General features: G+C 56.5%; 1 protein-coding gene across 1 annotated transcript in view; it reads right to left on the bottom strand.

The window, feature by feature from the left end:
- The window catches only part of LOC101635960 (synapsin-3), a 57,395-nt gene that overhangs the window by 12,368 nt on the left and 30,542 nt on the right, over positions 1-14,485 (bottom strand). Inside the window, exons 2-6 of the mRNA XM_012735277.1 lie at positions 13,760-13,902; positions 9,371-9,445; positions 4,983-5,085; positions 1,009-1,143; positions 120-192 (exon numbers count right to left, since the gene is read on the bottom strand). Coding sequence (XP_012590731.1) covers positions 120-192; positions 1,009-1,143; positions 4,983-5,085; positions 9,371-9,445; positions 13,760-13,902 — 529 coding nt within the window. The remainder of the gene's footprint in view (positions 1-119; positions 193-1,008; positions 1,144-4,982; positions 5,086-9,370; positions 9,446-13,759; positions 13,903-14,485) is intronic.

The following is a 14,485-nucleotide window of genomic DNA, read 5'->3' as shown; positions in this document are numbered from 1 at the left end:
TGGAATTTTCTAGATTGCCTCTGGGACATCATACGAGACCCCACCATGCCTTTCCGCACCCTGACTGGGCAGTTCCTCTCACTGGCTGGGGGTGTGGTGAAGGTGCTGAGGGGTCCTACCTTGCGTGGGTGGGCGTGGCTGTGACTGCCCGAGTGGAGGCCCGGGGGATTTTGCTGGTTTATTCTGGGGTCCCTAGAACAGAAGGAAAAACAGTCCCATGAGCGTCATGGCCATTTACCGCCTGGGTGGGAAGAGCTTTTTGTCATTGCCCTAAGAGCACGTAGAGTCCACAGGCCTGACACCTGTAAAGGTTTGCACCCCTGCACACCCTGGTAACTGCCTCCCCCAGGTCAGGACGGAACATTTCCAGCCGAGAAGACTGCCCCCACCTCTTCCCCACAGCTGCTCCCTCAAGTATAGCTATCATCCAACGCTATTATCAGCACTAGCTTTTGTGGCAAGGACTCCGTGGTGCTGGGTTTAAGACTTGGCTTTCCAGAAAGCTGCGGGCTTTCTGGAGAACGAGCTGGTCATCCAGGGTGAGGGCTGTGTCGGGGAAGAGCTAGTGGGAGCAGGCAACGTTGGGGCATGGGGAAGAGGAAGACACAATTGTCTGTTGACTGGTGGCCTGGAGACACCCAGAGGGAACGTCACAGAGGCATGTGCACACACGTGCGCTCACGCGGACACCACACGCTTCCCTCCCAGGGATGGAGGGGGTCGGGCAGGGACAACTGGCCTCACAGGGAGTAACCTCTGCCGGCAGGTACCCAGCGCCAGTTGAGACAAGGTTTTCTCGCTGGGAGGGAGGAGGGGGAAGACCCCTGCAGAACTTCCCGACTCACCCCTCTGGAGGAGGGTAGAGGGAGCCAGAAGCTCTCTCGTCCACACTCCATCCCTTGCTTCCCTAGGGGGTTTCTTCTTGGGAGCTATCTCCTTGGACCCAGGGGCTCCCCGACATCCCAGAATTTCTCATACTAACAAGCATCCCTTGTTTCCAGAGCTTACCCAAGGCCTCAGGGGTGAGGGCACTGTACCCCCTGGCATCAGGAGTTGGCTCATTTTGGAGATAACAAGGTCGGCCATCAACTGTCTGTCCTCTTCCACGTGCTCTCCAATCAGGGGCATTGAGCTGTCCATCACCTGTGGGACAGAAAGGAAGCCTGAGGGACCTCCGGGCAGGGGCAGTTGGGCAGTGGGGCCACACACCCCGGGAGGGCAGGCTCAGTGCTCAGAAGTGACCACGAGATGGCGATGTTTCCCACACAACCTTGGGCTCAGCTGCGAGTGACCGCTGCAGACATGCCTGCAGTTCAGGATAAATAGCTGCCTGGATTCAGCTGAGTCCAGCCCACATTCGGGACTACAGAAATGTGACCAAGGCCTGGGGAGCGTCTGCTGACCTTTTCTGCTCTTTTCTTTAGGGCGCCTCCTCCACCCCCTCCTTTCCCACCTTGGTCCCCGCCCAGGGCCGGGAATGGCCTTCTCAACTTTAACCCAAGGCCAAGGCTTTCCATAAAGCTGGGAACAGTGAAGGTGGGGGCTTGACTACGACCCAGATTTCAGAGAAGAGGGGAGAAGAGGGCCTGTGATCCAGGGCGCTGGCAGAGCACATGTCCGGAGACACAGGCCCCAGAGAGCTCAAGCAGTACAGGGCTCAGAGGCTCAGGGCAGGAGGGGGCTTGTCCAGTCACGCAGGCCCACCACCCGGTGACCCCGCCTCCCTCCAGGCAGCTACAGAAAGTCTTCAGGGGGCGCAAGGCCTCTTCTCCACTGTGGAAGCCCCCTCCCCGACTCCACCCCCATCAAACTCTGCACCTGTCAGTCTCGCCCCACTGGGGCCCTCTGCACATTGGCCTCTCTGCTCACTCTCCCTGGCTGGCTGCTCTCCATCCGGGAACACCTAGCTCGCTCTCTGAGGACTGGCCCCCATCTGTAATCCACTCTCCTCACTTTGTGGTCCCACTGGACAGCTTACCCCACAGCAGTGTCACCCCTATTTACTTGTATCCCCTGCACCAGGAGTCCCTGAGGCCCTCGGTCCTGCTAAACAGGTGTGCCCTCAATAACCACTTGTGGATGCAGGGGTGAAAAGTCCTGGCTGCGAGTCCCACCCAGACCCTGGTGCAAGCTGTATTTGACTGAGCACTTACTATGCGCCAGGTGCTGTTCTGAGCACGGGGGTGGGAGGACTTCCAGAAGCGCAGGGGCACAGCTGGAGGCAGGTGCTCCCACTGGCCTCATCATAATGATGAGGAAACGGACGGTCAAAGAAGTAGCAAGTTCCAGGACATGTCCCAGTACCGCCAGAATAATTCTCACAGCTCTCTGGGGTAGGAACCGGGAACAGGAACCCGGGGCTGCAGGCCTCAGCTCTGCTGGGGCTGGCTGTGTGACCTCGGGCAGGACACTTGCCCTTCTCGCCCACTGTTTTCCTCAACTGTAAGCTCATTTTGGAGAAAAATGCAAGGATGTGATGCCGATTCCAGGTCCTGAAAACTGTCCTCAAATTGAGTTCCTGGGGGGTTGGGCCTGGGTCCTTGGTACCTGGATTCCCGCGCCCAGCTCACGGTCGGGGCTGAGTTGGATTCTAACCCTGGAGCCTGACTACATGCGCACAGGCCCGTCCTTGCTCCTTCAGGCCTCCCCCTTGTGTTCTGGTTTCTGTTCCCTCTGCTCCCTGTGGAGGAAAACAACCACCGCAAGGAACCTGAGGTCAGAGCACTTGGGATCCCCGTGGTGGACACGGCCAAAGGAAGTGGACATTCTGGTCTCCCCAGGGAAACATTTTTTCCAGTGAGCAACATCATTCCCTGGACAGGTCATGGAGGACAAGTTCAAGGGCCTTTCCCCGGAGAATTTTCCTGTGAGGATCTTCACAAAACATGTCACACAAGTTTTATGTTCTCACCACAGAGGTGGCTGAAGAAACCAGGATTTTTGGATCGCGTCTGTCTTTTTTTCCCCCAAACTGTGGAAAAAATACCTTTTATATTCCTGGTAACCAGCTCCCCTTGACCTTCCTCCAAACCCCAAAGCCAAGGAAACAACTTTGTAATGTTTCTGAGAGAAAAAACAACAATCTGAAAAGCCTTTTTTTTTTCCTGGAATATTTTTGAGAGGTGATTTTCTTGTTTTTTTTTTTTTTTAAAGTCCAAACCCACTAATTTTGCTTTTTTTTTCCTCTCTCTCTTAATGTGAAAAGCCTTTCATTCCTGACCCTCTGAAGTGTGGAGGCAGGGACCTGGGCCCACGGCTATGAGTGAAAGCTGAGGTAGCTCTGTGAGGGGGGAGCTCTGGGGAGCAGGGGAAGAGGCGACGTGCCCACTGCCGACCGTGGGGTGGGGTCAGCAGTCCTTCTAGTGACTGCTGGTCACTTCTCTGGACGGAAGCTCCAGAAACAGGGTTCTTACCCCCCACCTGGCTCGGGATGGGGGCCCAGTGGGAGGGGTCAGTAGTGGATGAACGAATGACATGTGAGTGACAAACAGCTTGTTCATGTCTGACAGGGCTGGGGGTTCTCAGAGTGTCATGCCCAGGCTCCCCTGGGTCTCCAGCTCCCAGTGCTCCTCACAAAGGTGGGGGATGGTTCCTCTAGGGAGCCGCCTGGCTCAGAAGTAGCTGTGCAGCCAGGTGAGCAGCTCCCGCTCCTTCAACATGCCCTGTGAGAGGGGGCCACTGGAGGGGGGGGCTTCAGGTATGACAGCAGCCAGAAGAGAGTGATGCTTTCTTGGGGGCTTGAGGGAGAGCTGCTTTCCAGAGCAGGACTGAACTCGCAGCGATACATGCGGCTCTTCTGAGGCGCTTCCTGGCCTTTCTGGGGCAGTAGAGGGACAGTGGTCTGCCCGGACTCCCTCCCCTTCACCGCCAAAGGCAGCTACTTGCTGGGCACAGGTGGCAAGGCCCTGCTGGCAGCAGGTGGGGACCAGGGTTCCTGCCCATGGAGTCCTCTGTTGCTGCTGTGCCTTGGGGCCGGGACACACAGGGCTGAGGACAGGCTGGTCACTGTGGTCAGCCAGCCATGTGCTTCCCATTAGCTGCCCATGGCTGGGGCTGAGGCAGTGGGAGGGCAGTGGGGTTCTCCTCTCCTGTCCTGGCCTTGGGTGGGCAGCCCCCCCTCTGCTGTGGCTTGAGGAGCAGCCATGGAGGGGAGCACAGAGGCACGTGGAGCTGTGACACTGGGTGAAGGGGGGACTCTGAGGCCAGGGCAAAGCAGAGAAGAGCCAAGGGCTGGGACATGGCAGCAGGGCAGGGAGCTGAGGAGGGAGCTGAGGATGGTGGGCCAGGAGAGACAGGAGGAGTCGTGGTGGAGGGCGGGGTGGCACGATTGGGAGAAGCATGGAAGGAAGCTGGGGTGGGAGAGGAGGACAGTGGGGGTGAGGGAGACCTGGAGGCCAGCAGGGTTGTGGGCTGGGAGAGGCCTGGGTGGCCAGAGGGAGGTGGGGTTGGTTCAGGGCTCCCCAGCTCCTCCCAGGGCTTCCTCTTAGAATTCCTTTTCCTCACTGCTTTCCCGCCATTAGACTCTCTGTATCCCCTTTGCTAACTTTAGTGCCTGCCTTTCCTTGCTGTTTTCCCCTTGCCAGCCTGCACACCCCACATCTGTCTGACCCCAGAGCTGCAACAGGCCAGTCCAGTGGAACCCTAAGTGCATGTCTGTTGTATGAACAGGCCCTGGGGCCCGCTTTAAATATTTGGGCACCAGGAAAACCGAGGCTTCCGATGGCCAGAAGTTTGCAGACTCTTGGCCTGACGCTCTCATCAGGAGGTGGTCAGACCTCATGCCAGGACCCCTGGGCACACAGGCTTGCGTGCAGTGAGGGTGTGTGAGAGGCTCCAGGAGCTGCTTGCTGGGCCCTGGGGGGCGCGCGCCAGGCCAAGAGCCAGGCCACGGCTGGCCACGCTGGAGGCCACGCTTGGATCCTTTCCCTCTGGCAGTCCTGGGAGCCCGAGCAGCCCGGGGGACGGCCCGCTTCCTCCCTCACCTCAATGATGTAGTCTCTGCCGTCCTTGCTGTGGACGGCCTTGACAGCACAGATATCCAGGCCGCCGAACATTTCCGAGCAGCTGTCCACCCACAGCCTGTACCTGCAGGAGTGGACAGACAGTGAGCACGGAGGTGGTGAGGGGGCCGCTGATGGGAGTCTGGGGGAGGTGGACACAGGGGACAAAAAGACACAGACACGCAGAGAAACAGCAGCGAGCCCGCCACCCCCCCCCCCCCGTCCCAAGAGACACAGCAGCCCAGAGCGAGAGTGGGGCCGTGGGAGAGGCGATGCTAAAAGGGAGCCAGAGACATAGGTGGACAGTGGGAGGCAGTGGACAAGGGGCTGGGGAGGAGGCCAGATAGGCAGGAGAGAGGAAGGAGGCGAGGGAGTGGGGCTGAGAGCTGGGAGGGAACGCAATCAGCCCCCACCCACGCCACCCCAGAACCCGCTTGTCCCCCAGTGCCGGGGAGCTTGTCCTGCCCCGTCTGGAACCACCCAGGACACCAGCAGCTGCTGCTGTGTCCCTTTCCCTTGGGAAAGCTGCTCAGAGACTTCCAGAAACCCCTCCCGGGCGGCCCTCCCAGCCCCTGCACGGTGCAGATGAGAGCCCGCGGGGGACAAAGGGCCATTCTCCCTGAGCCTGGGGCGGGCAGGCAGGGGGGCCTGGCAGGCGGCTCCCGCCAGCGGCCTGGTCCCGTGCACCGACCCGCTGCTTTTGTTCTTTTTCCAGCCACTTGATGGCTGTGAGGCCAGTTTGCTTTGCAGGGGAAAGATCTCAGCGCTGGACTCTGACCCGGCAGCAAGGGACGGTTGTATCTGGAGAAGTCTTCCTCAGCCCGCACTTGGCTTCCTTCATGGTGGACTTTGTGTCAGAGTTCCAGCGTCTCGCCCCTCTCCCGGGGTCACCCGGGGTCACCCGGGACAAGCCTGCTCTGAGATCCATTGTGTCCCCGAGCTCCCAGAATGAAGGGAGAGTGCGGCTGAGATGCCTTCAGCCCAACTCTCTCATCTCATCCGCCAGTGCCTGCTGCGGCCCAGAGGGGGCGAGTGGCGCGGCAAGGTCACACAGCCAAGATGGCCAGACAGACAAGCTCACCCAGCGCCCGTGGGCCCTGGTCTCGTCTTCCATCAGCTGAAACAAGGAGCAGGTGAGATCATACGCAGATCACCCCTGAGATCTGAGCGTGCGTCTGGCTGGCCGGCATCTCCCCCCATGCTTGTGGAGGGTGTGACTTCTCCTCTCTCAGCCTACAACAACTCTTCCACCAGGGTTCAACCCATTTTGCAGATGAGGAGACTGAGGTTCAGTGAGGTTCATAAAGAGACGGCGCTGGCTGTGGCTTTCAAACTCAGCTCCCCGCTGACCCTGCATTCCAGGCAAACTGCCCTTCCTCACGCTGGAAGGTGTCCTCTGCAGGAGGCCGTGGACAGCTGCTGTGGCTGCCTCCCTCTTGCTGCCTCAGTTTCCTTCTTGAGTCAGGGAAGGTCTAGACCTGCTTCTGTTTGTGCACCAGTCATGAGGAGAGTCAGGCAAACATACACCCACATGCAAGCCCACAGTGGTCCTGCCTGACCTAGAACCGTCCCTGTTAGCTTTGAAAGCTTTCCAGGGAGGTTGGGTGCAGCCACATTTGGGGGTGAGTCCTGGATGCAGGCTCTCTGCTCAGGGCCTGTGTTCAGCACCAGCAGCTGAGCAGGCACCTCCAGCTTGGGCCAACAGTCCCCAGGCACCCACCCTCAGAAGTCAGTATCCTTCCCTCTCAGTGGAAGGCGGAAGTCTGGGCCTGGTCCAGAGGTTTCTAGAGGCTGTTTTGTTTTTTGTTTTAAAGATTTATTTATGTGTACAAAACTGGCCAGAGGTGCCGGAGCAGTGAGAGGCTTCACCAGAGACAGAGTGGGGAGCAGAACAGGCCACTGATGAAGTACACTGCTGGGGGAGCAGTGGGCGGGTCAGGAGAGGTCTGCTGTGCCATGTGGGTCACCTCCGGGGCAGGGATCGAACTCGTGTTGAAATGGCCTTAGCTTCTTAGTGCTGTGCTTTTGCTCACTGTGCCACCAGGGAGGACCCTCTAGAGGCTAATTTTAAAAGATGAACTTCCAGGCTACACCTCATGGGACCCAGCCCACCACCAGCCCCTCTCCGTAGTCCAAAGAAGAGGCTCCATGGGAAGAAACTGGAGAACACGGGTCCAGGCACCCCTGGGCCAGGTGGGCCTAGCACCCACCAGGTCACGTGGGCTTTGTCCTGGAGTCACACTTCCTGGCCAGCAGCTGAGCCGAGTAGAGGGAGGGCTCAGGGCCTGTTTAAGGGACTGGAGCGCTCTGTCCAGGGCTTGGGGCATTGCCCATGGCTCTGCAGGAAGGGGACAGGCCTGAGCACACCTGTTCTCATGGTGGGCTGCTGCCGGGATGGCCCACGTGGCCTGGGGCTGAGCAGAGCCAGGGGCCGCTGGAGGCACTGTGAGTGGCCTGTGAGACACTCGGTAAACTGGGCTCACATTCTGGCAAGGGCCATGCAGAAAGGATCATGATTCTCCCATGAAAGCCCCTGGGGGTTGGGGAGAGAATGAGACTGCCCCAAACCAGATGACTCAATTGTGCCAGGTAATGAGCAAGCACCTGCCTCACCTGCCTTGATTTGATATAAGTAGGTTCCCATATTGAAGGCAGCAGCTGTCAAGGGGGTGGACGGGAAGGGAAGGAAGCCACCATGTAGCGCACCCCTCTCTGCCATGGGCAGCACAGGGGTTCCTCCTGCCCATCCTTCTCATTCAGCGCCCTGACTTGTGGATTTTCACCTCCATCGTACAGTTGAAGAGGTTCAGAGAAGTTAGGTAACTTGCCCACGTTAATGCAGGACGACTCACTTCTGTTCCTGCTGCTGCCTTAGCTTAGATCCCCTGAGCCAGAAGTTCCAAAAGGGCAGGTGCCCAGATCCTGCTTGTCTCCCCACTCCCACCCCCTTCCACTGTTTCCCCAGGGTCTAGCTCTACACTGGCTCCAGTTGGTGTTCAGCAAATAACTGACAGAGAAGTAAATGAGTCTTGCCTACTCCTACTGATGCTGCACAACATGGTGCTGGCGTCACCTCCTTCAGGAAGCCTTACCTACTAGCCCCTCCCTCACCGGCATTAGAAGCTCCAAGCTCCCACTGCAAACACCCAGTGCTCAGTTTCACCTGAAAGTCACCACCCTCTGTCTCCTTTGTCAGCTGGGGGTCACAGGAGTGGACATCTATTGTTTCAATCTGCACAACATCGATCTCGCCTCCTTCTCAAGAGTTCTTGATATCCCTTGTGATATGTCCCCCTGGAAGTCTCCCTCAGTCATCGCTGCTATAGCAGGTGGCCTGACTCCATTCTCCCAGGGCAGAGACGGGACCTGGTCCCAGCCAATCACAGCATTGCAGATTTCAGGGGAGTCGTATGAATGAACTGACTGAAAGAGGCTGACAGAAGGCTGAGAGGAGGTGGGTAGAAGGAACAGTGAAGTCTTACCTGGGCTGTGGCTCTGGAGTTTCTATTGCCACAAGCACTCGATCCCCCTCTGGCTCAAAACACTATGAGCTGAGTTCTGACACACATGACACAAAACCCTTAAAGGGAGGGGCTGGATCGTCTCACCTTGGACTCTCAGTGCTCAGGGCTCAGAACACCACGGCTAGCATGCAGTAGACACTCCATAATGCTCACTGAACAAACTGACCCCAAAGCCCATTGCTGTTCCCTACCACTGGATACTTGCAAAAAGAGGCCAGTGGCCAGGCCGGGAAGGTTGTGAGTGTGCACCTGGCCTAAGAGCAGGTGGCTGGCCCTCCTTCAGGTGAGCATGGCTCATGCATGTAGCATCTAAAGGGAGAGAGACACCTGGGGACCCGCCAGCCTGCACCCCTGCCACATTCATGATTTACAGGAAACCAGCCTTTCCCTGCTCACACTGTAGTGAGAGAGGATCCCCCACCCCAGTAGTTCCTGTGCCCTACAGGGTGCCTTCACAGCTGTCAGAGCGCAGGAAGCACAGGAAGGGTCACCCCGCTCTCTCTGCAGCAGGTGGGCCAGGCTGGAAAGACCCTGGACATGGAGCCAAGTCATCAGGGTCCACTCACAATTGCGTTGTTGGTAGGCTTTGTGGCTCTGGACAAGTCACCTTTCCTCTCTGAACAGTCCCCTCCCGTCTGTGCAATGAGGGTATTGTAACAGCTGCCTTGCAGGCTGTTGAGTGTAAAGAGGTGTTTTGACTAGGACAGTGCTCTGTGGGTGGCGAGGCACTGGACAGAGGTGAGGGGGCCCTTCTTCCAGGCTGCTTGTCGCTGTCCTCCCCCCCCACCCCCCACCCCCGCCCAGAGTGGCTGTTACCTGTCTCTGTGCACGCACTTTGTCTCTTACCTCTCTGTCATGGCCACCTGCTCCAGCATGGCAGAGCCTGTGTTGGCCTTCCAGTTTCCAGAGATGGAGGTTCTCCTGTGTCAGAACAAACAACACGCTCAGGACATTAGGGACGCCTGTCAACCACTCTGCTTTCCTGTCTCGCTTTGGCCGCAGGAGGCCACTGCACTACAGCAATTGTTAAGTACATGTGCTGTCCTCAGCTTTATGTTCATCTCCGCAGTTCCCTTTACGCTGACTACCTTATTTGCTTGTTGGATCTTAAGCAGCTTTTTTGAAGGCACCTTTGAAATCTAAAAATTAAAAAAAAAAAAAAAAAGCTCACATCATAACATGAAATCCTTCCAAACGTGGCCTCCTGGCTTTGAAAAGGGTAGTGAGAGCAGTAGAGACACTAGTGGTTCTGGGACTTAGGGGGACCAGATGTAGGAAAAACGATCCATGGGCAGAAATGACCGCTTCCAAGATGAAGCGCGGAGGCCTCCTGGTCTCATCTTTCCAGTCTTTTCTGTGCCAGCAACCACGGGCTCCTCTCGGGACCTCCAAAGCCAGTGGCTCTTGGCTGTGTTCAGCCCTCAACGGCCACCCTTCCCCGTGTCCACCATCCTCAAATCTGCCCTTGCCTCCCTAAGTTCTACTCATCCTTTAAGCTTCATCTGAAATGTGACTCCCACAGCCCCTCCCACACAGCCCCTCTCGGCCCTCTGCGCCAATCCTCAGGATGCTCATCTCACTTGCAATGACTTGTCAGCGCCCCGTCTTCCCTGAGGGCAGGGGACATGTTCGACTCATCCCTGTGCCCCGGTGCCCAGCAGTACCTGGCATGGAGTAGGTGCCTCAAACTACCTACTAGTAGGAGACTGTATACTGGGGAGAAAGCCAGACGTACTATCTCCGATGGCTTATCTGGACTCAGCAAAGGCTAAAGGAGTTTAAGCCAAGTGGCAGCAGTAAAATGATTTGTTTTATGGCCAAGGGAAGGATGTGGTTGAGATGAAAGGGTGAGCCAGGGAGAGAATCGCTACAGAAATGTCATCCCAAAGGAAAAAGAAAATGTATCTGAGAACAGCAGCTGCTGAGATGAGCTGGTGGCCAGCAGGAGCAGCCTTATGAGGTACTGGGATGCTGCGTGTCTGTTCTGTTTATTTCAGCTCAGCTCAAGTCAGCTCAATTTGACAAAGATGTTGTCTGTAATAAGACAGCTAGAAAATGCTGGAGCCGAGGCTCACGAGACCATTCTCTGCACTGGATACCGGCTAGCTGGAGTGTGTCGGGACACCCTCCTTTGGCTGCTCACTACGAGCAGGGGTGAGTCTGAAACCACAGTGTTGGCACGGGAGGACCAGCAGTGTCCACGAGCAGGAAGGCTCCAGGGAGCAACGGAGAAAGCAGAGTCGCTTCACGTGACCCAGTCAGTAGCCACAGAGATGAGGCTTAGGGTGGGTTTGGGTTGGGGCTGTATGGTGGTGGCAGAAGACAAGCGCTAACGTGACAGATGCAGGTGTGAGTCTCGGCGCCAGCATTTTCTAGCTGTCTTATTACAGACAACATCTCCGAGTCTTTGTTTTCTCATTGGTAAAATGGGAATCATTCTAGTCCCATCCTTGCAGGGCATCGAGTGGGCTCAAGGCAACATTCCCATGCATCTCTTAGCACCGTGGGTGCTACTAGTGGTTTCCAGTAAACGGAGACAAGAGGAGAAGCATCCCAGTGCCAGCAGCTGCAGGAACACAAGCCAGACCGCGCTCCTTCCAAGAAGATAATGAGAGTGAGGGCTGCTATGTAATGAATGCTTTCGACGTCTGAGACGCACGGGGCTAAGAGTTTTACAGCCACTGGCTTGTTTCATCTGCGCCAAACCCAGTGAGATGGACATCACCTTACTATCGTTTCTGCCAGGGGCAGAAGCCACCAAACCGACCTGGGAAACTCCATGCCCTGGGCCATGGCTCTCCACAGCAGAGTCCATCACGGGCTTGGGGGAAGGGCCAGCTGGTGCAAATGAGGTGAGCTGCTCGTAGGGAGGAGAGAAGGCGGGTGGTGGCGGAAGGACCCAAATGTCTGACATTGACCTGCTTGCTGAAGAGGCTCAAGGTGGATGGAAAGGTGCCAGCATGAAAACTTGGAAATGATGGGGACTGAGGAAGCACAAAAGGGCCGTATGTGGCCCTGGCTGCAGGGGGACAGGTTGTTTTCCTTGGGGTGTGAGTTAAAGATCCGCGACTGCCCTGGGGTTGAGCAAATGAGGGAGGTGGAGGGTGGGAGGCAGCTTGTGCTTGCATGGGAAGGTCCATATAAGCAATCTGGAAGGGCCAAAGTGAGTCACGCGGTGCTGGATGGACGTGTGAGGCAGCGACATGAACTACTTAGCTGCAGACAGGGAGGCTGTGTATGGAGACCATGACAGAGATGTATGCACGCACAGGTTACGACACACACATTTCCTGACTCTGACTGCTGAGGGGACTTAGCACAACGGCACCCCAGTGGGAACACGCACAAAGGCCCAGTGCAGGGTAGCAGGAAGAGGTCCTGGAAGAGGGGTGAATGGTGAGGGCCCGAGAGGTCGGACACAACCCCCTCCCTCGGATGTGGGCCAACCCAGTGTCCGGGAAATGCCATTACTCGTGACAAATGGGAGCTGTCAGGGCAGAAGGGCGAAGCTCAAGGGTGCGGCAGTGAGGTAATCCTCAAGAAGAAAAACTGGGACAAGGTGCTGTCAATGTCAAGTGGAAACTCTAACAATGAGGAGAGGCGGGAAATGGCATCTCGACAGACATGGCGTCGGTCTGGGGTAGGCACCAGCCCGCTGAGATGGAGGTGGGGGCAGGAGGAGGGGACCTTCTCATCCCGAGGATGCTGAGAGCAGTGACCTGGCTCACGGGTGGGAGAGAGGGTGGGCAAGATGGAGCGGAAATATTCCTTGAGATTGGCTGTATCCCTTTCTTGGGAATATTTCCGTGGAGGTCAGCTGCCAGCACCTTTTCCAGTTTCCCAGGCAGCGGCAGAGTGGAGTGGTTGCAATAGAGACTGGGAACGGTAGAGCCTAAAATCAATGGGCTCAGGCCCTTCACAGCGAAGTCTGCTGACCCCTGGTCTAGGCCATGCAGGTAGCACCAAAGCCACCCTATGTACCATCCAAATGGCTGTGCAAAACCCGGCCAATAAAACTTTATTTACAGAAAAAGGTGGCAGTTGGCATTGGCCTGTGGGCTGTGGCTTGCTGACCTTGACCTAGAGCACAAGTCTATCAACCACACAGCAGCCTATGGAGAGACTTTCCAGCTGGCCCAGGGCAGTGGTGGCCACGCTCGAATAGGGAGCCAGGCAGAGTCAGTGCTCCATGAATGCCTGGCAGCCAGACACCGATCACTCTCTGGGGTCTCATTTTTTTTTTTTCAAGTGGAACCAGCAGCCACGTAAGTGAGAGACGGGTCTTGGAGCAGATATGACCTCTAACCAGCAAGCCTGCCCACAGATGACTCCCATTCATCCTTATAACCGCAGCTCAGGTTTGAGTCATCCTTGTCCTCGGGGAGAATGAGCTTTGGATTTTCTGGCATTCACTCCTCTTCCTGTGGCCACAACACCTCCCTGTCCACGGGAGAAAGAGCCTGCCCATCTAGTGTGCCATCTTGGGAGAACTGTACCTACAGGCTGTCTGTCTTTCCCCATGAGCATCTGACCAAAGCTGGCTTGACGATGCTGTTTCCCAGGACTCCTTGAGCCAAGCTCTGAAGTGATGGGGCAGATTCATTTCCCAGTGGGGGAGCCACGAAGACTGTGCATTCCTGGGGCTGCCCAGGTTCTGGGGATTCCCTGGACCCTAATATTTCTGACACTGACAGCTTAGTGTTTTTTTTTTTTTAAAGTTTCTGATCATCTTTGGTTTTCTCATAAATTCCCTTTAAATAGCTTGATCAACTTAGTGTGCTGTGGTTTCTGTTGCTTGAAGTTGGAGGAATCTGAAGTGATCCCCTGATTGGTCTTACTGGTTCCAGAAAACCCCAGAGCCATCTTTTTATAAATGCAGGTCAAAAGGGCACAGAAGGAAATGCAAACCCCTCAGCCGGGCATTCCTTGATCTGTCCCCAGTGTTTCTTCCAGCCTTATCTCCTATGACGTGCATCCTGTATATACTTTAAGTTCCCCCAAACACGCAAGCATCTACAACCTTCATTTGGGTAGACAGCTTTCTGCCCCGGTAAGCTGTGACAACATTGACCCACAGCCCCACAGACTGGAGAAAGACAGTGAAGGAGACAGAAGCGAGGGAGGGCGGTGTGCTGGAGGGGTCCCAGCCTGGGAGGACGCAGAGCTGGACACGCACATCTCATCGCCATCCCTTCCCCGCTCTCCTCCCGGGCCCCTGGTGCCTGCGGGACTCACATGTAAGCCTTGTAGTTGGATCCGATTTTCTGGATGCGGATGTCATACTTGGAGTCGATGAAGGCCTCCGTGGTGGCGTAAGTTTTGGCCATAGCCACCACGCTGGTGATGTCCTGGTAGTCAAGCTGGTTTTCCACTTTGATCTGCGTGAGGGAGACAGGGGGTGAGTGCTACACAGTCAGCCTTCGCCATCACCTACCCAACGCCAGGACCCAGGTCGCCATACAGTGACCTTAAGAAGGGCAGCCGCCCAGCACGGGAGACAGACGTGGGAAAGAGCCCTTGCGCAATCCACCACTTGTAGAGAAAGGGAATGTGCCAGTTGGGGAGCGAAGGGGGGGCTTTACAGGAGGTAAGCTCTGAACAAGGGGGGACGCACCTGTGCAGTTCTCAGCCTGGCATGCTCTGGCGTGGGGCGAGGATGGGAAACGCAGAGGCGGGAGCAGCGACCTGGGAACAGAGCGGCTGGTGGGGCAGGGGAGGGGGCCAGCAAGGAGGCTGGCACAGGCCAGGGAGGGAGAGCTCTAGAGTGTGGGAGGGGGCTTGGGTTTTAGCCTGAAAGTGCTGGGAAGCCATGGGGGTGGCGGGGTTTAAATAAAAAAACCTCATTTGTGTTTTCAAAAAAAGCTCTGGAGTAGTCACAAAAATCAACTCGAAATGGATTAAAGACCTAGACATAAGAATGGAAACCATAAAATACCTAGAAGCAAAGATGGGTCAAACACT

Source organism: Condylura cristata, unplaced genomic scaffold (assembly GCF_000260355.1).
Source record: "Condylura cristata isolate star-nosed mole 26May11 unplaced genomic scaffold, ConCri1.0 scaffold00004, whole genome shotgun sequence".
NCBI classification, from domain to species: domain Eukaryota; kingdom Metazoa; phylum Chordata; class Mammalia; order Eulipotyphla; family Talpidae; genus Condylura; species Condylura cristata.
Note: the sequence above shows the minus strand (reverse complement) of the source record. Positions and strands in the feature narration are given on the sequence as shown.